We start from the raw sequence: 22,978 nt of genomic DNA, 5'->3' as shown, positions 1-22,978 counted from the left end.
GGGGTAGTGGGGTAGTGGGGTATTGGGGTTGGATAGAGGCCCGGGGAAATAGACCCTAATTCGCAACTGGTGGTGGTTATTTCAGGATGGTCTCTAATTAATGCCGGCGCCGTGTGGGGTTTCGTTGCAAAAAAAGTTCATGCCGGAACAACTAATGCGACTTGTGTCAAATGTGGGGGCGCACGTCAAAGTAAATAACAATTGATAGGAAATACATAGCGAGCCTCCTTGTGCTTCACCTTCCGAATGCCCTCCAGGCGGCTAACTAGTAGTGGAACTACCCTCTAAAGGGTTTGCTTTCAAGTGTTCTTCGAAGATCAACTTTATAGGTGTAAGTTTGTATTAAGGGTCACATTCGGCTTGTTTTGCCGAGCAAATCTCACCCCCACGCGTTGTGGAAGCACCATGGTTATGAGAATTATAGATTGGGCCACCGGTGGAGGCGGAGACGTACATGTTGTAGTGACCCGTTTATGTACTGAAACCATTCCGGATCTATTTCCTGAATTGCTCCTGCTGCATCGTCAAGCTTTTATGGGGCTGAAATACCAGAAACACATATTTCACGCCTCGTACCCTCCACTCTCCACGACCACAAAATAGTTTGGGGACAGTGGTGGGGATGTGGCGACGGTAGGTGGAATTAATGAATTCGGTTCCCGTTTCTGTTCGGAGATTAAATTTACCTAGAGACTTCCCGTTGTTGAGATCAATATTTCATTAAAACAAAGAACTCTATAAACCTTATCTAATTCCTCAGCTCGTATTCCTACCATTCTTTCAAGTGATACGGTGGCCCTCTAAAGCGACATAGAGCGACATTTTTGCCACAGAAATGCGACATTCATTGACTGCAGGGATACTAGTGCGATCACTACTTACCACCTTCAGTCGATTAGCCTAACATCCTAGTACGCATTTCATAGGAAGTCACAGTACAGCTACATTTCAAGCTTTTGATCTACCAGGACATATTCAAATCTGCTATCAACAACTTTGCGTAGTACATTCACGGATAACTAGGAATTGAGTAAATCATAAGGAAGATGGGGAACCTGGAGCCTCCCATTTCAGATACGGATATGTACGATATTGATGAAAGGGAGTCAAATGTTAACTACGATCGTACCCTAGAGGACAAGCATAACAATAACCAGGGTAAAGAGCGAGAGGAAGCTCAGGACAATGTGGATGACCAATACGATGAAGAGGAGGATACGCTTCTTCGATTATCGGGACTTGCACATAGAAGGAGATCGTCTGCGTTCAATCCATACGATGATGACGAATATGAAGATGAAGACGAAGAAGAGGAGCGGGGGTTCGTGTCTGAGATTCATGAACCCAATAATGGAGTGGATGTCGACGAAGAAGAAGACGACGATGAGGATTTCAATGAAGAGGGAAATCTAGACTTTTTGAGAAGATTCGTTAACCCTAGGAGTGCGAGAAGAAGGCGAGCAACTGTCTCGATAGAGGATGATGACGATAACACTGAAGGGAATGATGAAGAAGATGAATACAATAATGCTAACGATATTGACGATGGCGATGACCAGGAGGATGATGATGACTCAGTTGATGGAGATCCTCGTGCAGAATTTTTAAGAGCAATTGGCGTGCTTTCTTCAGCTGGAAGAGGTGGCGCTGCTTCCGGCCAAGGAAACTTTAGGGTACAAGGTTTTGACGACGTTGTTCAGCGATTAATGGGCAGCGGCGTGATCTTTGGGGCAGGATTTGGATCTGGAGTTGATAACACTAATAATGAGATGCAAGGCTTAATCAATAACTTAAATCAAAGAGAAGACACTTATATTATTCTTGAAACTCTTAATGAATTGTCTGAAAGGCTACTCATGATGAACGGGATTACTGCTGAAAGGTTTATCCCTGCAAACAAACTTGCCAAAAGTTTAATTGATATAATGGAAGATCCTCAATTAGCTGAAGAGTTAGAACTACACCTTGTGGCTTGTCGATGTTTGTATAACTTCTTGGAAGTCAATCAAGACTTCATTCATGAAGCCCTTAACAATAATGCTATAGTGGCCCTATGCAATAAGCTCTTAGAAATCACATACATCGATTTGACTGAACAGGCGCTTCAAACTTTGGAGATGATTTCTAGGGATCCAATATCACATAACCAGATTATTGCCAGTAATGGGCTCAAGGCTTGTTTGCAATACTTGGATTTTTTGACTATTCATGCACAGAGAAAATGCTTGACGATAGTCTCTAATTCCTGTACCAATGTTTTAACTTTAAATTTCAAGATGGTTCAAGATGTTTTTGAAAATATTGAAAGTGTTGTCACAAGCCATTCTGACCATTTAGTTGTCGAGAATGCTTGGTTGGCCATTTCGAGGATAATCATTAGTTTTAAATTGAAGCCTGAGCTCTTGGATCAATTATTTGAGAACAAAATATCCCTTCTTAAAGAACTTACTCAAGTAATCTACAGAAGTTGCAATAAGTCACAAAACTTGTCCACGGATAGCGAACTGTCCAAGATTGCACTCAATTATAGCTCTCTTTTAAGTTTGTTAAAATCCTTAGTCGTTTTGACCAGTGTTAGTGTTAATGTATCGAAGACACTTTTATCAGAATGTCGAATCGGAGACACAATTGTTAAGTCCTTGAACAAATACTCCAAAAATAAGTCTATTTCCAACCAAAAACCTTTGCAAACAATTGCATCGCACAATGTACATGAAAATATCTCAATTGTTGCTTTGATGGCTACACCGAAGGAGTTGCTTTCCCAATTTCTTATCCTAATAGCTTATTTGTTACCGATATCATACTCCCCCGAAGATACGCCGTTCTTGAAGAATGATTACGAGGAATTCAGGGAAAAAGAAATCGTTAATCAGAATAGACAGGAACTCTGTGAAGAAATTGCTGATTCATATTGGAGTTTTGTTACTGATATTTGGCCATTATTAATCAATAGTTTCCTGGCCACTATGGACTTTGATATGCGTAAAAAGGTATTCATCTCAATTTTTAGGATCGTTTCCTTTAATCCAGATACCAAGTTTTCGAAGATAGAAGGTGTTAGTCTCATTACTGGATTATTGGCTTCCGTTGCAAATCAGAGCAAGGCAGTAATTACCAAAGATTTTCCATTGCGAAATGAGAATTTTGAAAAGGAAATAGACGACGATATTGATATGTTGAATACTGAGGAAGGTGATCAAAATGAATTAGGAAAAGAAGTTTCTGGCTTAAATCGTTTCGGACACGATTTAACTAACAAGCCAAGAAGCGAGAGTCAGTTTGTTCCAAATCATGAGCACAGTCTGGAGGGTGAAGCTGCAAGCGAGACGGAAGGGCGGGCATCAACTTATAGGAGTTTAGTGAAACCACAACTCACGACCAAACTGCAAGGATTTATTTTACTTTTAAGCGCGTTGCTGGTTGCAAGGAATTTGATTCAGGCAGACCCGACTCTCTTCATTCAAGACTTCGAAAAAGAGGGGTTCATCAATGATACGTTGGTGATGTTAAATTGCCTTGACGGTGAAATTTCACTAGAGGGTCAGAATCATAGACGTGAAAGCCTTCCAAAAATTTCAGCCAGCTATACTAATAAATATGTCGATCCTGAGTTAACTGATGAATATGCGTTTCAACTCACTGAGAACAAGATACTATGGGATGTCGCGAAATCAGCTAAAGAGGTAAAATATCTTTATGATTCTTCCAAAGCATTGGGTCAATCAACTGAGACGTCAGAGCATATGAGGATCTTGACTGAAATTAACGAGACATTATTGGACAACGATAGGTTAAGAACGATGAGTTTCGATCAATGGTTCATGTTATGGAATAAACTCCGCAAAGTAATAAGTGAGACAACGAATGGTATTCAACTTTCAAGTTTTGAGCTTCTGTCGTCCAAAATTATAGAAACCCTTTCTTTTATTTTTGCTTCAGAAAATCACAATTATGGATTCGAATTTGGTGATTGTTACAAGGCATTCATTTCAGTCTTTTTTATTGAGAATGAAAAGACATCTTCGGTTCTGTTCCTAATAAAAAAATTGCAAGAGGCACTTACAAGATCAGAGTCCTTCGAGATAATTTCCTCAGGAGGTAGTGGGAGTAGTACAGGATTAGAGGATTCCTCAAAATTTGGTCACGTACAAACTGCCATTATGGCGAAGCAAGTGAAATTAAAACTTGTTGCCGAGGAAGAGATTCTGAGCAGCGTACCCAAGAACTTACAGGATATGGTATTATCCGTGCACGCGATAGCAACATTTAAATCTGTGGATACTTTTCTCAAGCAAAGATTGAGATTTTTCGAAGATATTCAAGGATTGGCTGAAGGTGATAGGTCAACGGACGATGACACAGAGGAGAGTGGAAAACCCGGAGGTGGAATCGAGTTTTCAATAAATGGGGAAGTTATACCAAACGAAACTACAATTTATGGTGCAGTATACAGATCAATGCAGAGCAAGATCGATGAAATCATTGATCCAAACAAAATCTGGTCAGCAGTGCATAGTATTACATTTCGAAAAGTAAGCTCAATACTGTCTTCTGAAAGTAAATTTACCAATAATAATTTGAATTCCGTTGAAAGTGAGTTTGATATCTACGATCATACCACTCTTAGTATTCTTAAACTTTTGAAGGTGCTATTCGAGATGAATAATTTTGTCAAGCATAACATATCCAATGGTAATCTGGTTGAGGATAGCAATTTTATGAATTGGAAGATGACTGTCAAACTAAACAGACAGCTTGAAGAACCTTTAGTGGTTGCAAGTGGTACTTTGCCAGGTTGGTGTATACATACTACCAAGAACTTTCCATTCATATTTCCATTAGAGACAAGGATGTTTTTTTTACAATCCACATCATTTGGATACTCCCGCCTCATACATCATTGGCAAATCAGAACAAATCAAGCAAGCGAAGACAATGGGAACTCCAGTAATGGCCAAAGACCACAACTAGGAAGACCTACGAGGCATAAAGTCAGGTTGTCCAGAAAGATGATTTTGCAAAGCGCAGTGAAAGTTCTAGGACTATATGGTTCTACTCCTGGCATATTAGAAATTGAATACTTTGATGAAGTTGGTTCTGGTTTAGGACCCACTTTGGAGTTTTATTCTACTGTATCCAAGGAGTTTGTTCGAAAAAAGTTGAAATTGTGGAGAGACGATGATTTGGGAAATATGGATGAGGAGGCTTTTATTTGGAATGAACATGGGCTCTTCCCAGCACCTCTCGACAAGCATCAAGTCAACAGCGAAAATGGGAGAAAAGTGTTGTACTTTTTTTCTTCGTTGGGTAAATTTATAGCCAGAGCATTGTTGGATTCTCGGATTATTGACTTTAATTTCAGCACTGTGTTTTTAAAGTTGGTTCAGTACTTCAATTATAATGAGAAACCAGGAAACAGGGATCTTAAAAAGTTGGCAAACATCCCTAGTCTTAAACTTGTTGATCCAAAATTGGCTAGTTCTATTGAGCATTTACTAAAATACTTGAAACAATACCCGAGATTTGGGGCGGTTGAGAGAGATTCGATTGAGATTGAAGGAGCAACTTTGAAAGATCTATCCATTTTCTTCGAATTACCTGGATATCCAGAATATGAACTCATACCTAATGGTAGTGAAATTCAAGTTGATGCAGCAAATCTCGAAAATTACATCAATAAAGTCTTAGAAGCAACATTATATACTGGCATTGTCCAACAAACTAAGGCATTTATGGATGGGTTTTCGAAAGTGTTTCCTATATCTTCTCTTGTACTTTTTTCGCCTCAAGAATTGGTTGAATTATTTGGGAATGCAGAGGAAGATTGGTCTCTTGATACATTGACATCAGCTATAAATGCTAATCATGGATTTACAAAGGACTCTGATGCTATCAAATCCTTGATCAATATTTTAGTTAGTTTCACAAATGAGGAGAAAAGGCTATTTTTACAATTTCTTACAGGAGCACCAAAGTTGCCAATTGGAGGCTTTAAGGCATTGCGTCCTGAACTTACTGTGGTAAGAAAGAGAGCTGAAGATAACCTACAGGATGATGACTACTTACCTAGTGTCATGACATGTGCGAATTATCTTAAGTTACCAAATTATTCATCTGAAGATATAATGAGAGAAAAGTTGATTCAAGCCATTCATGAAGGAGCAGGCGCATTTCTACTCTCATAGCATACAGTACTGTGTCTCTAGTTTTGATTTTTTAGTGTCTACTTTAATCTATTACGTTTTTGGAGTGTAGGGGGTGTCGCGCACGACATTTGAGGAGTTTACCATAGAGATTTAAGGATATAGGTGTTCGCCATAACAACGACATGTCAGGTTCTTTACTGTTAGAAAAAGTAATTAGCTCTTTAGTTAACACAGCACCACCAGGAGAATTGATTGGTGTCAGCAAGGATTTGTCTTCAATTGTTTTTGATCAAGCTGGAAGTAATACAGTTAACAGTTCTATCGAGGACTACATAAAGGAGAATGGAGCAATCATATCTTCCAAATACATAGCAATCAAGCATAACAAAGACGAACAGTCTACTAAGTATGTGGACTACATTAACAAGAAGAAGTTCAATATTGATTTGACTGCCAACAAGGCTATTGACTTTGAAGATTATGAATCTGATGTCCAGTACCCCACGTATTTTGACGAGTTAGTTGGACAGTTAGAGAGTTACGGTGCCGATCACTATCCTTCCACTTATGCGTTCACAATCATACCCGAAGGAAACAAAGTCCACGTTGTTATCATTGGACAGAGGATTAACCAGGAAAATTATTACACAGGTCAGTGGAAGTCACACTATGTTATCGAGGACAAAAATATCAGTGGAGGGGTTAAACTTGATATTCACTACTATGAGGATGGTAACGTTCGTCTAAACTTTGATGAAAATGTTGAAGGCAAGTTGGATGGCTCAGGTGCCAACAGCATTATCAATTTCATCAACTCTACAGAGAACAAGATAACGATCAAGATCGTTGAGAACTTCAATGGTTTGAACCAAAAGTCTTTCAAGAACTTGAGAAGACTTCTTCCGGTTACAAGATCAAAAATCAACTGGGGTAGCGCCATCGGGAACTACAAGTTAGGTTCCGACGTTGTTCATAAAAAATGATTGAATTGAATATGTAAATAAATATGCTTGTTTTCCGAATATATTCTATGATAGTTCATTGTATGCAAAGCTTTCCCCAGTTTCCTTGATTATATTGATTGGTTACCTAAGTTTGTAAATAGTCCAGATGACGATGAATGCAATTAATATGACAAAGACAATTCTTGAAAGGCTTGCGTTCCTTGTCATCACATTTCTTAATTCCCCGCTGGTTTGCTTGACTTGATGCATCAATTGCCCAAAATTATCGTTCAAAGAATCAAGGACCAGGTTTTCTTGTTGCACGTAACCATTAATGTCATTATTCACGGTATTTCTAAATTGATGAAGGGTTTGAGCCAAGTCATCAAATCTTTGGTTATTCTGCTGCTCTCTGTGTGAATACAACAAATCACTCATGTTCAATAATCTCCTTGGTTAGATTGAAACCAGTTTTGATGACAGATAACAATGGACTTTCGCACGACTTTTGAGGCACACTTCTACAAAGTATTAAAAGTAATTGAGAATTATTGGATGCCTAAGAATGACCTTTCTACCTAGTGCTTCATGCTATTTACGTCTGGAAACCTATTGATGTTCAGAAATTGATTCCTAACCGAGTTATCAGCATTTACAAATCCATTTCCGAATCCGCTACTGGTAGGTTGTTGTTGTAGTTGAGCATCCGTGGGGCCGAGGATTCCCTGGTTAGGTTGGTATTGCGGAATTGGGTAATGACCATGTGAAGATGTTATACCGGTGGGATATGGCGTCGAAGAAGTATTGTTGCTGGCTCTTTGGGAAATCAGCGCGTCCATCAATTCATTGAACGCCTTAACTTCATTATTAAGTTGATTGTTCAAAACGAATAATTCCTCCTTCCGGGTACTATGCTTATCAATGCTCTTTCCAAGTTGAGTTCTTAACGGTATAACTTCATTATAAAGCTGAGTTATTTCATCTTCACTTACTGATGTGTTCTTCGAAGAAAGTAAGGCCAATAACTTATCCACTTTTCTCAGATCTATGGTTAGTAAAGTCTGTTCTGATTCAGCTTCCCTGGCTAGCTCGTCTGCAGTTTTGTTGATGATAGGAGTAACATAATTCAATGGAAATATACCTATTTTGCCAGAAGGTAATGTGCCTCTCCACCAATCGCGATAGACAGATTCGATGACAGTGATTACATCACCTTTACGAAATGACAATTCCTCAGGCTCATACGATATAAGATCATACAATGCACGGACCTTTGAAACAGTTGCAATGGTTTGAGCTTCCGGCTCGGGTGATTTGTTTGGTTGGTGTTCTTTCTCTTGGTCCAGCTTTTCTTGAGGTAAAGGCTTATTCATGTACCCTTTGCGTAAATTCTGCTCCCTTTCATACTCCTGTAGAGAGACCTGTAACACTCTCTGGAGCTCCTCTTCCTCCTTGCGTTTATCTGAATTCGAGATCTCTTTCTTGGCAGGCTTGTCAGGACCAGGTCCTGCTCTCTTATGATACTGAGGATACTCCGCCTTTATTGTGTTGTAGGCATCAGTCATTGGTCTCAATGATGGATCCAGCTTGAATTCATTATTTAATTGTCCAACAACTTCAACAATTCTGATTTTAATGCTTTGATGAATTTTACGATCACCTAATCTTTTCACCAAAGACTCTTGTAAGAATGACTTCGTTGCAATCTCCTGTTTCATTCTTGATCCACAGTTTTCAGCAATTGCCATCAACAAGGAAAGTGTCCTAAGCATTACATTCGCATCCTTGGACAACATTCGGCTGCTAATTGTGATCAATGCTGCTTTCGTTGCATCTTCAGGATTTGCAGAAATGTAATCACACACTTCAAGAATATATTCCCAATTATCACTCGTTAGGGTAGCATCAGTCGCCCTGTTTATAAGTTTCTCAAGCTCACCCTTCTTAAACATTAGATGATCTATGAATCTAAACAAACCCAATCTATATTAGTTGCTTGATTAATAAAACAATAGTTGATTATCTAACCAACTAGCTCAAACTGTTAAAGTAACTAAGATGATTGTACTCTAATGATTTCACCAAGTATCTTCTATCAGCGCCCCTGACTCGCATGACTAAGTTAAATGTATTAGATCACGTGATAGATACACTGGTGAGAATAGGAGAACATGGTTGTGATACTTTAATATCATATAACGGTATAGATATTTCTCACTACTTTATACCTTCCAACTAGTTCACTTTGATCTTAGTGTTGCTCATTTGTTCAACGAGCGAATCCTAGAATCTTTAGCTTCACACGCTCAATAGGCTATTTCAAAAGCACAGACTCTGATTGTATAGTCGGTTCCTGACCGAGTTTGAGCGCGATTCGAACGATAGTCATCCTTTGTCGACTAATTGTATACAGGATATATTGCCGATTCGCGTCCTTTTCTGGCTGTTGAAGTTTCTAGTTTCCCCAAAAGTAATCAACCATTCTTCAGCGAAAATCTTCAAAAACGTTGTAACTCTTGGAGCATCGTAATTTTTCTGCTTTAGAAGTGTCTGTTCCACCATTGAACTAAGCTGATTCATTTAGACTTTTGAACAGGAAATTCAGTATGTCTGGAGGGGAAAATCTTGATGTACCCCAGGATGGTCGTCGTCGTGGAAATTCTGTGGGAAGAATAAACGTTGGTGATACTTCTCCATCTTTGACTACCATGCATACTTCAAAGTTCCAGAGAAGACAATCGGATGCCAGAGTTTATGCATTGAATGAGAAGTCATCTACTGATCGTGACATTTGGCGCAAGTTAATTATCGCTTTTAACGAATTGTCTTACCGTCAAACGTGGATCAAGCCTTTTCTTGTTTTAATCTTCTCGGTTGCCACTTACTTAATTTCAGACAATGGATCAGCTATCCATCTGTTTTTTGAAGCAATGATTATTCCATCGTATCAAATTGAAGGTTCCGACCAATATGGCAAGGGTATCAACGATTTTTATTTTGTTGGATTCTACGCTTTATTCTTCACATTTGTCCGTGAGTTCATGATGTGTTGTGTATTGAAACCTCTTGCAATTCGTCTCGGTATCCGCAAGGAAGCTAAGGTGAAGAGATTCATGGAACAAACATATTCAATGTTTTATTATGGAGTCTCTGGACCCCTCGGTTTGTATATCATGTCTAAGTTACCTTTATGGTTTTTTGAAACTACCCCATTTTACACCAACTATCCACATTTTACGCATGATTTATTTTTCAAAGTATACTACTTGGGGCAAGCCGCATTTTGGGTCCAACAATCTGTTGTGTTGGTTTTACAATTAGAAAAACCACGTAAAGACTTCCCCGAGTTAGTTTTACATCATATCATTACTATTGCCTTAATCTGGTGTTCTTACCGTTTCCATTTTACATGGATGGGTTTGGCTGTCTTCATAACTATGGATGTTTCTGACTTCTTTTTGGCAACTTCCAAGACTATGAACTATGTTGACTCCATTTTTACTGGGCCATTCTTCTGTGTTTTCGTTTTGGTATGGATATATCTCAGACATTACATCAACTTGAAAATTTTATGGTCTGTTTTAACTGAATTCAAAACCGTCGGTGAATGGGAACTCAACTGGGAAACACAGCAATACAAGTGTTACATTTCGCAACCAATTGTTTTCGGATTAATTGGTGCTCTTCAACTTGTCAATGCATACTGGTTGTTCTTGATCTTCCGTATTTTGAAGAGATATATTGTCGGTGGTGACACTGTTGATGAGAGATCTGATGACGAGAGTGAAGAAGAAACAGTAAGCAGCGAAGAAGATAATAAGAAAAACCAGTAATCAACTTGGTGCTAGTGCTGTTATTTTTTTGAAGGGACCTGTAAGAAAATATCTGTCTATAACTCTATTGGGAAGCATCCTACTATCAGATTTCAAACGTTGAATAAACCCCATGTATTCTTGTTTTGAACATAAATTAATAATTAATTCCATAATTTATTCCGGGTTACGTAATCTTCGAGAACTCTATTTTTTAATCTTCGAGGGTGCACGCTTTAACTCGAAACATCATGATTACTGTGAAGAAGAGTGAAATCTACATCTTTCATGACTGCTTGCACATTTCAGAAGAAGTATCATTAGTAAAGCAGTATGTGGATCGGCATGGAGCGAGCTCGGTTAGATTTCCATTAGAAGTAGACAAGGACTTTGATTGCCCAAAGGTACTTGACATGAGTAACTTGGAATTTGATACCAACACCCTTGAACGGAAAATACAACAAAATAGAGAGGAAATTATGAAGGACAATGGAATACGAGACTTTTTAAATCAACAAATCATCCACAAAGCAAATTTTTTGAAAGAGATTGAAACAAGAAGGTTGAATCTCAGTGATTCAAAACGACCTCATAATCTAGAATATCAAATGAATTACTAAAATTTGCTTACGGAAGCAGCATCCTACGATTTGAGATTGTTACTAAGTACAGTTGTGTCAATTCAATTCCAGAAACTTGGACCGAACATAGCTATTTACAAACTTTAACTAGATGCTGCTGAAGACGATCTTGCTGATGCAATTGCAGAAGTGCTGAAGTTGCGTTGTGATGACTTCAATTCTTCTAAGTTAGCAAATCTTTCCTCCAAGCCAGCTTCAGCCGCTTTTGATAAAACACCAAGTATCAAAGAAGTAGCTCTGACAGAATCATCATTGCATGGAATAGGATAGGTCAATAAGGATGGCTCCATGTCTGTGTCACACAAACCAATTGTAGGCACTCTCAGCAATATACATTCGTTGATACATGTTCTGTTCTCAACAGGGTTCAAGATAACAATAAGATCAGGCTTAATTAGAAGTTCATTGTCTATCTTGCGGTCCGTTGGGTTATTGTGCATGTCAACTTCAATTTTACTCTCTCCCTTTATCTGTCTGGTAACTTCGATGTAGTTAGTAATAACACCAGGAATCCATCTCTTGTCAATGTAGTAACCCTTGGATCTAGTGGCTGCTTCTTCTAAAGCTCTTTGTTGAGCCCAATGTTTGGAAGTACCAACGTACAAAATAACACCACCCTTCTTAGAGACTCCTTTAATAACCTTGCATGCTCTTTTAAGAGCAGCTATGGTCTCGTTTAAGTCAATCAAATGTATTCCATCGTACTCTCCATAAAGAAAGGGTTGGGTACTTGGTCTCCACATCGCTTTCGAATGTCCCAAGTGACACCCGGCAGCCAATAATGTCGAGATAGAGGTGTCCTTTAAATCTTTTGGATTTTTGACATCATCTCTTGGCCTATAAATATCGGCAAGTTTGGACCCCAAGTTACCGGACAACCTTGAGTGTGCCAAATGTCTCAAGTATAACTCTTGATCAGAGAAAGGCTTGTGGTCTGCAGTAGGCACTAAGTTTGGAAATTTATTTGTGTATGACATTGAGGTGGTTGAGTTAAGCTTTTGAGATAATCCCAAATCACTGGTTTGAGAAGCCTGCTTAGCCCATGGTCTATTGAAAACCTCTTTTTTGGGTAATTGCATTTGCGTGTTCATGAACTCTTCTAATTCTTCGTCCAATTGCTTCACCTTATCTTGAGGTAATTTGTTCAAGTCTTCTTGAAGCTTCTGTAATCTGCTTTCTATCAAAGTAGATGGGGTTTTGTTTAAAACAGAAATCATGTTTTTGGTTTGACTTTTCAACTCCCTTAAATATTTATTCTTAGCTGTGATCTCTTCATCTTTTGCAAGTGCATCGGCAATAGCCTTGTCTCTTAATTCCTTTTGGCTTAATTGCTGTTCTTCGGTGTTTTCCTGAACTTGTGTGGAATAAAACCTCCCAACACCAAGGGCACCACAAGTAGAGATCTTCCTCAAAGTATGATGAGGTACTTTCGTCAAATGCACCATTTTCACTAGTTCTTCCCCCGTTAATGGTAGCTGGACGATATTATCGAATAGCGATCTACTAGGATAAATTTTTCACAGTATTCTCGATATTTACACGACTTTTGCGCACTGAACAATATTGAAATAGATATGCGTCCATGAAGTCAAATTTAAAGGAGACAGAAAACTACTAAAATTGTATTAGATCATGGTCTAATCTTCTTCGATCTTTGAGACTCAAGTGTACCTATTTAATTCCTTTAATATAGCCCAAGACTTTGATGCTTTTGATTAGCAAAAATACTTTGCAACTCTCAGAATATATACAAAGGGTTAGCCAGCTTCTTGAAAGAGATGGTTACGAGAGGGTTAAAGTGATTTTGACTAAGGATTCCGCAGATCAGCTTGAAATCTTTGGCAATGAAGAACCCTTGTCGATAAGACAAATTTGTAACTTAGAGAAGATTGACGTTTTTCTCTTAGATGAACCTAGTGACATCTACAGGGTTGTCAAGCAGTTGTATGAAGTGACATTCGAAATCTATAATGCTGAAAGTCCAACTTTGTTGGCATTTCACAATATCTTGTCTGACCTCTTTGGTGATACAGATAAAGACAACCAATCTAACATTGAGTGGGTGCAATGCAAAGAGGCCAAGGGGAAAGTTGTTAATGAAATTCTTTGCTTATTGTATAATTTACAGTCGTATAGCGATACCAGTGTGGTTTGGAATGAGAGTTTTAGATTGCCTTCTGGAATCGAAAGAACGTTTTCGATAGATATCTGGAATGTAAATCTTTCGAAACCGATGCATGCGCTAAACAACAATTATGGAGATATAAAATTAGGTGATTACATATCCAGGTGGTTTAAAATTGGTAAAATATAGCTGATGCTCCATTTAGATCGCGACTACGTATATTTAGGAAAGCGAGCACCTCACTTGGCCACTTCTTCAACACCATCTTCTCCCTCATCAGCATCATCGACATTTCCACTTCCAGCTTGTCCCAATTGACTAGCCAATTGACTGATATCAAAGTTGCCGTCTCCAGCACCTCCAGCACCACCCATCAAGGATGCTAAATCAAGTCCTCCTGGGCCACCAGCGCCACCAGCGCCACCCATCATTGATGCAAAGTCAATTCCCCCTGGGCCACCGGCACCTCCAGCACCACCCATCATTGAGGCGAAGTCAAGGCCTCCTGGGCCACCAGGTCCACCAGGTCCACCAGCGCCTCCGCCAAGATTCATCATGTTCGCCATATCATCTTCTTTCTCAGGTTCTTCATCTTGTTCGTCCTCGTCGACCCATTTGTCAAAATCAGTCTTAATATAATGGTACTTCAACTTTTCTTTGGTCAATCTTGGCCAGAATTCTTCCTTGGGAGTCTTTTTTCTCAAAACCAAATAGATATGGGATCCACTATCGGTATTCTTTCTTGAGTTCTCTTCATCAATTTCTTCGTAGAAGTCAATGCTCAAATCATAATGTTTGGACTTGTCTGAGGAATCAGCAGTTAACTTCAAGCTGCTCGAAGTTAAATCTAATTTGGTGTTAACCGGATCAACAACTTGAATAGTCAAATAGATGACATTCTTTGCTGCATCTTCAGCGTTAGAACGTTGTGCCCATAATACGGTGGGAGCGGTAGTAGTCATTTTGAATTATAGGTCAATACAAAGATATGATTAAAGAATTGGATTCTATAATGAAAGTCAGTTTGCTTTCTTCCACCTCATTCTCGAACTTTCTATAATATTGATCACGTGATCACCAATCACAGGTCACGTGACATAGTAAGCTGGTGATCCAGGAATCAGATTGAGGGAGCATCACCATATTAGTAGAAAGCTCTCAGTCATGCGCATTCTCGTTGATGAGTTGTAAATACTCATAGTAGAAGGCAACAAGTTGCAAATGAGAATCCATTGAGATTTTCTCATTGACTCCATGAGCATGAGTTTCAACTGTTTGGCCAGCTCCCGGTCTGTACCTAAAGATATGATCAGTTAGCTTCCAATAGTGTTGTGTATCTGTGTTGCCTGTTGCTATCCCTGGAGCAACAATAACGATCCTGTCGTGATAAGCAGAACTAGGGTCAGCAAAAGCTATATCCTCATAGACATGTCTAATAGATCCAGCCAATAGGCTCCAAGTTTTGTCATTGGAGGGCGTAATTGGAGCTGGTTCTAAGTATGACTTCTTATGAACATGGAAATAACCATTTTTAGTCTTGTTCTTGATTACAATTCCGTCAAGTTCAATTCCTAGGTTGAATCGACTAGCAACGCTTTGGATATGTTGCAAGGTGGAGTTTATGGTGTAATTTACTGAGCTCTCCACAGCAATTCTATTGTTTATCACAAATTCCACATGCTCAGGAAGTGCGTTAGCCTTCTCTCCACCTGTAATTATGTCGATTGCTTGAGAGGTGGTGATAAGATATCTGCTTAGCGACGATTTGTTCGACAAAAATCGAATAGCCTCCTTATTCGCAAATTTATCTTTTGAAGCTCTCAAAATCGCTTCTTTTATGTTCTTATTCAAGGTTGGGGAATGTATCGCTATGCATTGGTACTCATGAAAGGTTGGGTTTTCCGGAGAGAAAATACCTTCAAATGGATCGTTTTCTAAACTTTCAATCAACTCAGCTACGATTCCAATCAAGGTCTTATCCGGGGGCATTGACGAGTGACCACCTGGGCCATATAGTTCAATCAGTAGGTCAAGAGAGCCCTTTTCACGTGTTCCTGGCAACGCAAGGAGTACACCATTTTCTTCTGTGAGACCTTGCCCACCCTCGTCAATAATAGCATAAAATGAGTTCTCTCCGTATCTCTTCAATAGAAAATCATTTATGAAAAAAGCACCTCTGCTACCACCAATCTCTTCATCAAATCCAAATCCATATACGATTGTTCTTTTGGGGACAAAACCATTATTTAATAATTCCTCGGCTGATTCTAGAAGTCCAATTAAAAGATTCTTACAGTCTGCAGATCCTCGTCCCCATAAGTACTCACCGTCATAATATCCACTGTAGGGAGGATATGTCCATTCATCCAAAGAAGCATCTTGGATAGGAACTACATCTTGATGAGCAGTCAACAATATCGGTTTAAGTTCCTCTTGCGAACCCTTCCAAGTAAGTACCAAACCCCATTTGTTAATAAATTCTATCTCAAAATCATCCCACACTATGGGAAATGTTGATTTTAAATATTCATGGAAAGGCCTGAACTTATCTTCCCAGTATGTATTATTAGTGCTCATTGGGGGGCTCTTATCATAAACATCAGTTTTAATTTGCACAGCCTCAGATAACTTCTTAGCTGACTGGTTTCTGAACTCACCATCGGAAATAATTTTCACAACAGTTGAGTTATCTTCAGAATAGGACTCAGGACGAAGTACGGAATTAACCGGACATGCTATTTTGTTTCTCAGAGCATTTACTCCTAATCTGACATCGGATGTCTTGACTCTCCACAAGTTATCATGAATAAGCTTTGGTCCTAGTAATATTGTAATACAAAAAATCGATAGGAGGATACGGTCAATTTTAGATCTTCCGATGTTCATTTGACTAACCATTATCGATTGTGGCAGGTTCCAACTATGCTATCAACTTCGGATCTGGCAGTATTACCGTTGTCTAGTAAAGTTTTACACACTTCATGCGTCTTTGCAAGCTGGAAAAGTTAGATAAAAACCTTAGTAAGTGTGAATATCCGATTCTGGCTCTTCAACTAAACCAACCCTAGTTCATTTCAATAATATAGGGGATATTACGTCATCCTTTTCTAAGTTACTCACTATCTTATCTCCAACACGTGATTTGTCTAATGTAGCAATGTTCAAGTGGGAATACTCTACAGTATCTGATCGCTTAGGGACGATGAACGACAAATTGATTGATAATTGAACCCATGTTGACCACTTTACCTTTAGAGATACAAGTAAAAATACTCACCATTGACCCATCTTCATCATTGAAATATGTCAATTCCCACTTTTACATTTTATACAACGATCTATTCCATGATAAGATTATTGCGACGTTTGGTGAAGACATAAATTTCATCTTGATTAAAGTCTTGCCATGGCTCAAAAGATACATTAAGAGTTTAGATGTATTTAGGTTTAAAGCCAGACACTCAATTGCAAGCAGACTTGGATTAACAGATACGTCAGAGATTGATGATTCAGAAGGAATAAATAGATTGAACTGTCTTTACGTCAAAGATTCTTGGAAGTACATCTATTCAATCCTCAAGAATAAGAGGTTGTATGCTGAGTACTCTGATTATACGATTGATGAGCCTACAAACTATGTATATAATCATTTTGTCGAAATCAACCGTACCTATCTTTTGTCATATTCTAAAACCCTTTGGTTGAGTCCAGGAAGATATAATTTAAACATTGGCCTAATTATCAAACATGGAAGTGGTTTGGGTACCACTAAATTTGAAATCAAGTATAAAGATGCAACTGGAAAAGATGTAATCCAAACATTCTATCCCCCAACAAATATCAACGAGATACTTCCTAAACAGCAATTTTGTCTTTTAAAGATTGGAGAGTTTTCACTACCTGAAGTATTCTCCCTTCATCGCGGAACCATAGATCATGAAAAGTTATTTAAGGTCGAATTTGTAATGGAGGAAATCGGTTTATATCTAAAATCGGGGTTTAGAATCTTCTTTATTGACATTGCACAACCATCTTTACTTTTCAATGATTATGACCTACTCTATTATACCGTGAAGGAAACAGACTACAAATATTTTATCAATCTTCCATTAAAGAATCTATACAAAGCATTAAATATTGTCCAGAATGGCGAGCATGACGACGGAATTCTTGGATATGGCCATGGTGATCCTTCCTCTGATCTTAGTAAATACGACAATGACTACCTAATTCCAGGAAAAGAGGCTAATCTGGTGGAAAAAATTACTGGAGAAGCAAAATTGATGGAGTACTCAAATTTCTTTTTCAACAATAGGTTCAAAAAAAGGCTATTCAAATTCAATACAGTTTACCAACAACGTCAGTTCATTAATCGGTTTGGGGATTTCAAGCAAGACTGGGATGAGTATCCAGAAAAAGATAAGGAAGAGTTGCTGAATGATGCACGGTTTGGTAGAGTTCAGCCCCAAAAGAGCTGTTCATATGATCGACAGGGGCTCAAATGGAAAATACCAATATTGGGGGAATTATAAAGGTAGACACTATATTGACGATTCTCTGAAGCCTACGTAGTATTGACTAATAAATAAAACCGAAGCTTAGAAGATAATCTCTTTAGACTACCTAGGGTTGATCCCAAAGGATTTCGCTCTAAGTTTGCCAATCTTACAATGAATTTTGGTTGGGATTGGTTGTGGCATCATAACCTTCTTTTGATTTATGTAGTAACCTGCATATAGAGGAAATTCTCAATTAGTGATCTGGATATCATAATATGCACCTTGAAGAGGAAGAGGGAGATGAATACGACAAATCGATTGCTTAATGGTGGTAACAAAGAGATCTCAGATCTGAGATTGGGCAGGGAAAACAGTGAGATGTCAAATGATGTAAATTCCCCCGACATTGAGCGTAATTACGGAATACAAGAACAAGATGTTTACAATCCTATTGAGAGTTCATTCTTCACTGGTGAATCAGAAATTGATGGAAATATTGATGAGAGCAATGTGGGAACTGATGGAAACGAAAGTGGAGCGACAGAAGATGATTTCAACCAAGGGCCAGAATTTAATAACAAGAGGATAATCTTACAACGATTTACTATCTACAACTCAGTAACGACAATGTATATCGTAGGGAGTAATGCAAAAGAAAGCTTGTTCAGAATATTGGAAATTGGAAAAGACCCACTGGGTAAAAATTTGCAGATAATTGAAGATAAGAACTATTTTTACACCCGAAAGGATATGGTTGAGTTGTTGAATGGCCTCGATGAAACCATTGATGGGGGTATTCATAAGATTGCTCAGGGGTATGGTTTGTTGGGATTAATCAAGTTCACCAAGGGTTATTATCTCAGTATTATCACCAAGTGCAGTCAAGTTGCGATTCTTGGTGGACACTATATTTACCATACTGATGAAACGAAATTGATCCCTCTTGATATAAATTATAGGAGACCAGAAAAGTATAGTGATGAAGAAAGATTATTGTCAATTTTTAAATACTTGGACTTGGGCAAGACTTTCTATTTCAGCTATGCATATGATATCACTAACACATTGCAAACGAATTTCATACGAAACAAAAAACTAGCGACAAAACAAAAACAAAGTGCAGATACTGAATTCAAACTAGATAGGAGTAACATATTTTGCGGGTTTGAACATAACGAGCGTTTTGTATGGAATAACTTGCTTTTAAAACCGATACTTGATAATCCCGATATCGCAACATATGAATGGTTTCAGCCGATCATACATGGTTTTATCGATCAGGCGAATATTTCTATTTATGGAAAGAAGTTTTATATTACAATCATTGCAAGGAGGTCACATCATTTTGCAGGAGCTCGATTTTTGAAAAGAGGAGTCAATGATAAAGGGAACGTTGCAAATGAAATAGAAACGGAGCAAATAGTGTCAGATATGCTAGTTTCTTCATTTCACGATACTAAGTATGGATTTTACAACAATCCTCGATTTACAAGTTTTGTTCAACATAGAGGATCTATACCCTTGTATTGGACTCAGGATTTGAATAGACTACCAAAACCCCCTATCGAGATTAATTTATCCGATCCATTTTATCAAAGCTCAGCGCTTCATTTCAATAATCTTTTTCAAAGATATGGGCTGCCTATTATAATACTCAATTTGATCAAGACCAAAGAAAAGCAGCCTAGAGAGCTGAAGCTAAATTCGCACTTTTCTAGCTGCATCAAGTATTTGAATCAATTCTTGCCACAAGAACATAAATTACGCTATCATAGCTTTGATATGTCAAAGCATTCAAAGAAAAATTTGGATGTCATTACACCTTTACAGAATATAGCTTCTAGGTCAATCGAAGAAATTGGGTTCTTTCACAATGGTAACGATTTACCGTCAACAAAGTTACAAAAGGGAATACTACGAACTAATTGCATTGACTGTCTTGATAGAACTAACGCGGCTCAGTTTATTATTTGCAAAGAAGCCCTCACACATCAATTAAAAAGTTTAGGCTTGATTGCGGAAAATAGAACGTTGGAGTATGACTCAGACCTAATTAACATATTGACTGAAATGTTTCATGACCATGGTGATACCATTGCGGTTCAATATGGAGGTTCGAACTTAGTCAATACAATGGACTCTTATCGCAGAATAAATCAGTGGTCTTCACATACCCGGGATATACTTAACAGTGTAAAACGGATTTACTCAAACTCGTTCATGGATCTGATTCGACAAGAAGCAATTAACTTATTCTTAGGAAATTATATCTATGATCCAAATAAGCCTAAACTTTGGGAGTTGCAAAATGACTTTTATCTACACAATGCAATGTCGATTGAAAACATAAGAATAAAACCAAGCTACATCTTATGGTTTAACGAAAACTTTTTAAGCAAATCAAGATTTGAGTTGCTGGACAACAAACAAATTCAGCGTCACGATAAGTTGAAGAGGTCTGAGCCACTTCCAGATTATAATGACAACTGGTTTAATGAATGCTATGTACCACGGAAATTTCAATCACTTAATGAAGTGTTTCAATTTAATATGAACTCCAATGCTAGGTACTTTCCATCGAATATCAATAGTGACCCATACAAAATTTTTGATTATAGCCCTTTTGAGTCACGGAAAATTAAATCAGATGACTTGCTATCTCTAGTCAAGACAAACACACACCATGAAACTAAATCCAATGACGTGGGTAATATTGCGGAACGAGCAAAAAATCAGACGCAGAACAATTATTTGAATGAACCCGTTGATAGTAAATATAATTCAATATGGAATAAGTCTAACGAAAACTCATTTGAGCTGCAAATAACAGGTTCCAACTCCAATATGATTCAGACCTTTCTTTCAAACAAGATGGATAAATTGGGTTATGCAGGAAAACCAATTCGCTCCGAATTATCAGATACTACATCCTTTTTGGGCGAAGTCAATGCATACAATTCTCGAATTCAAGGAATAGATTATGACAATTTGTTTCAAGCTCACATTGTTCAACCGAGAGTAAGAGAAGACGATGAAAAACTCTATTCTTGCCAATCTGATTTACCTAGGTTAGTCTCCTCCAGACTGTTGGATTCTTTTAAGAATGATTTAACTACAATAAAGACAAGAACAGAAGATACCGAAATCTATAAATATTATACTTCAATATCGATGCAAACTACGCTATCCTTTTTCAAAGAGCCGGTCATTCCTGGTCAAACAAACCATAACAACCAACAAGATATCAAGTTGTATGCCAAATACTTAGGAATTGATGAGGAGCGGGACTTCGATTTCAATACTGAAGACGAGTATTTCAAGTGAAGGCATGGATTTAACAATCGATTTGTATAAATATAAAATACAATACTCATATAGTAAATACTAAACAAAAGAATTAAAACAAAAACATGTAAAACCAAGAAGCTTTACATCGATAAATCCATACATTAGGGTATTAAAATCGTAAAAGTAAGACTACACAAGAAATCCTTAAACTCTAGTCATATTATATACACAAGTTCAGTATTCCCAAAGACCACTCAAATCCAAGTTAAGTTTCATAATATGCATCGGAGCTTAGTATGAGCTTCAAGCTAAACTATACCCACTATTATCATGAAACAGCTACTAGAAAACGGCTAGCACTGTAGCAGATACTCACTTCTTAGACATACAAGGATCTTTATCATTTTCCTTCCTAAGTAATAGCTTCTGAAGCGACCAAAGTACTGACAAATCATTTGCTCTATATGATTCGCAAATACGTCAAATTATATCAATCATGGAAATATTAATGATGATGAGATTGAAATGTGAGATGTTTCAATTTTACAGAATACAAGAGAATTAATCTCTCCTCTGACCACTGAACTGGCGAATAATGTATTCGAAATGAATGTAGAGGACTACGGAATGGATATCGATGCAACAAATAATAAACGTGGAAGATTCAAAAGAGAACCGTACAACTATTATTCTGAAGCAGTCATCCAATTTTTCAGCCCGATTAACCGAGCACTTTTGCTCAAGGACCTAGTTCCACAAACTTTCTAACAATTGATTTTCTACTAGAGCGTGTCAGCGCAATTTCGACTTCTATCAAAATGCGTTTAGTGGTAAAATTTTATAAATACAAAATTATGAGAGGTGCTAGCCGCACTGTAGTGAACTTCAATTAAATAACAATTCCTTAATTAGTGTACGAACAAACTTCATTTGAATTGGGCAGACATTTTTTATATTTTATACTCTTCCTGTTGCAAACTCATGAACTTTGTTAAAATTATTATTGAAGAATTGCAGCCCGAATCTTCATGAGATCAGCCTCCTCCATTGGGTGCCTTCATTTGATTCTCATACTGAAACCCCCTACATTTGCAACCATATTTAAGAGTAAATTATACTCTTCTGTACATAGCTAGAAACCCCAAAGCAAACCGCTTCTTTTATCAAATTCGTAATGAAAAGATTCTCTTTAACCTACAAAGAACTTAGTGCTGAAGTTTGGTAATGCAACCCACGACTAACAAAAACATTACAACAGTTAATTGCGCTCCATGAATTTAATCTATAACAGTTGTCTGCTTATACTTCAACAGAAAATGCTATGAACGAACTTGTATTTCAGACCATCAGCTAAAGATAATATGACTAATGCTCTTTCGAAGGTCGATGATTCAATGCTTTGCCCTTTATTAATATCATATAATAAAAGATATAAAATAGGTTTTGTATATACCTTTTTAACGGTCATGTATTATTAAGTATATATATATATCTATATAAATAACTAAAAAAATCTCCAA

General features: G+C 37.8%; 11 protein-coding genes across 11 annotated transcripts; 6 read left to right on the top strand and 5 right to left on the bottom strand.

Annotated features, from left to right (window-relative positions):
* Positions 1–1,082: 1,082 nt before the first annotated feature.
* Positions 1,083–6,188, top strand: CANTADRAFT_90611 (putative ubiquitin-protein ligase; the record flags this gene model as incomplete). The annotated part of the gene is made up of 2 exons (XM_020211719.1): positions 1,083–1,443; positions 1,501–6,188. 2 exons carry the CDS (start codon positions 1,083–1,085, stop codon positions 6,186–6,188), a joined length of 5,049 nt encoding a protein of 1,682 aa, XP_020063364.1.
* Positions 6,189–6,331: 143 nt separating this feature from the next.
* On the top strand, positions 6,332–7,132 carry CANTADRAFT_53575 (uncharacterized protein; the record flags this gene model as incomplete). Its single annotated transcript, XM_020210231.1, has 1 exon — positions 6,332–7,132. One exon carries the CDS (start codon positions 6,332–6,334, stop codon positions 7,130–7,132), a length of 801 nt encoding a protein of 266 aa, XP_020063363.1.
* Positions 7,133–7,234: 102 nt separating this feature from the next.
* Positions 7,235–7,531, bottom strand: SFT1 (Sft1p; the record flags this gene model as incomplete). The annotated part of the gene is made up of 1 exon (XM_020211718.1): positions 7,235–7,531. The coding sequence occupies one exon, from the start codon at positions 7,529–7,531 to the stop codon at positions 7,235–7,237; it is 297 nt and encodes a 98-aa protein (XP_020063362.1).
* Positions 7,532–7,872: 341 nt separating this feature from the next.
* HSE1 (ESCRT-0 subunit protein) lies at positions 7,873–9,027 on the bottom strand (the record flags this gene model as incomplete). Its single annotated transcript, XM_020208925.1, has 1 exon — positions 7,873–9,027. A coding segment is annotated over one exon (1,155 nt), but the record flags the coding sequence as incomplete, so codon positions are not given.
* Positions 9,028–9,699: 672 nt separating this feature from the next.
* Positions 9,700–10,926, top strand: LAG1 (sphingosine N-acyltransferase; the record flags this gene model as incomplete). The annotated part of the gene is made up of 1 exon (XM_020206801.1): positions 9,700–10,926. The coding sequence occupies one exon, from the start codon at positions 9,700–9,702 to the stop codon at positions 10,924–10,926; it is 1,227 nt and encodes a 408-aa protein (XP_020063360.1).
* A 703-nt stretch (positions 10,927–11,629) lies between these two features.
* On the bottom strand, positions 11,630–12,991 carry CANTADRAFT_22260 (mitochondrial 37S ribosomal protein uS2m; the record flags this gene model as incomplete). The annotated part of the gene is made up of 1 exon (XM_020206800.1): positions 11,630–12,991. One exon carries the CDS (start codon positions 12,989–12,991, stop codon positions 11,630–11,632), a length of 1,362 nt encoding a protein of 453 aa, XP_020063359.1.
* A 260-nt stretch (positions 12,992–13,251) lies between these two features.
* CANTADRAFT_6645 (uncharacterized protein) lies at positions 13,252–13,860 on the top strand (the record flags this gene model as incomplete). Its single annotated transcript, XM_020210934.1, has 1 exon — positions 13,252–13,860. The coding sequence occupies one exon, from the start codon at positions 13,252–13,254 to the stop codon at positions 13,858–13,860; it is 609 nt and encodes a 202-aa protein (XP_020063358.1).
* A 50-nt stretch (positions 13,861–13,910) lies between these two features.
* Positions 13,911–14,633, bottom strand: SBA1 (Hsp90 cochaperone; the record flags this gene model as incomplete). The annotated part of the gene is made up of 1 exon (XM_020210933.1): positions 13,911–14,633. The coding sequence occupies one exon, from the start codon at positions 14,631–14,633 to the stop codon at positions 13,911–13,913; it is 723 nt and encodes a 240-aa protein (XP_020063357.1).
* Positions 14,634–14,829: 196 nt separating this feature from the next.
* On the bottom strand, positions 14,830–16,569 carry CANTADRAFT_90603 (M20 family metallopeptidase; the record flags this gene model as incomplete). The annotated part of the gene is made up of 2 exons (XM_020211717.1): positions 14,830–16,374; positions 16,432–16,569. 2 exons carry the CDS (start codon positions 16,567–16,569, stop codon positions 14,830–14,832), a joined length of 1,683 nt encoding a protein of 560 aa, XP_020063356.1.
* A 335-nt stretch (positions 16,570–16,904) lies between these two features.
* Positions 16,905–18,203, top strand: CANTADRAFT_53033 (uncharacterized protein; the record flags this gene model as incomplete). Its single annotated transcript, XM_020210150.1, has 1 exon — positions 16,905–18,203. One exon carries the CDS (start codon positions 16,905–16,907, stop codon positions 18,201–18,203), a length of 1,299 nt encoding a protein of 432 aa, XP_020063355.1.
* A 345-nt stretch (positions 18,204–18,548) lies between these two features.
* On the top strand, positions 18,549–21,494 carry CANTADRAFT_53805 (phosphatidylinositol-3,5-bisphosphate 5-phosphatase; the record flags this gene model as incomplete). Its single annotated transcript, XM_020210256.1, has 2 exons — positions 18,549–21,054; positions 21,115–21,494. The coding sequence occupies 2 exons, from the start codon at positions 18,549–18,551 to the stop codon at positions 21,492–21,494; spliced, it is 2,886 nt and encodes a 961-aa protein (XP_020063354.1).
* Positions 21,495–22,978: the final 1,484 nt, after the last annotated feature.

This window comes from Suhomyces tanzawaensis (genome assembly GCF_001661415.1).
Source record: "Suhomyces tanzawaensis NRRL Y-17324 unplaced genomic scaffold CANTAscaffold_5, whole genome shotgun sequence".
NCBI classification, from domain to species: Eukaryota; Fungi; Ascomycota; class Pichiomycetes; order Serinales; family Debaryomycetaceae; genus Suhomyces; species Suhomyces tanzawaensis.
The sequence above is the reverse complement of the archived record's forward strand: the minus strand, read 5'-3'. Positions and strand labels throughout refer to the sequence as shown.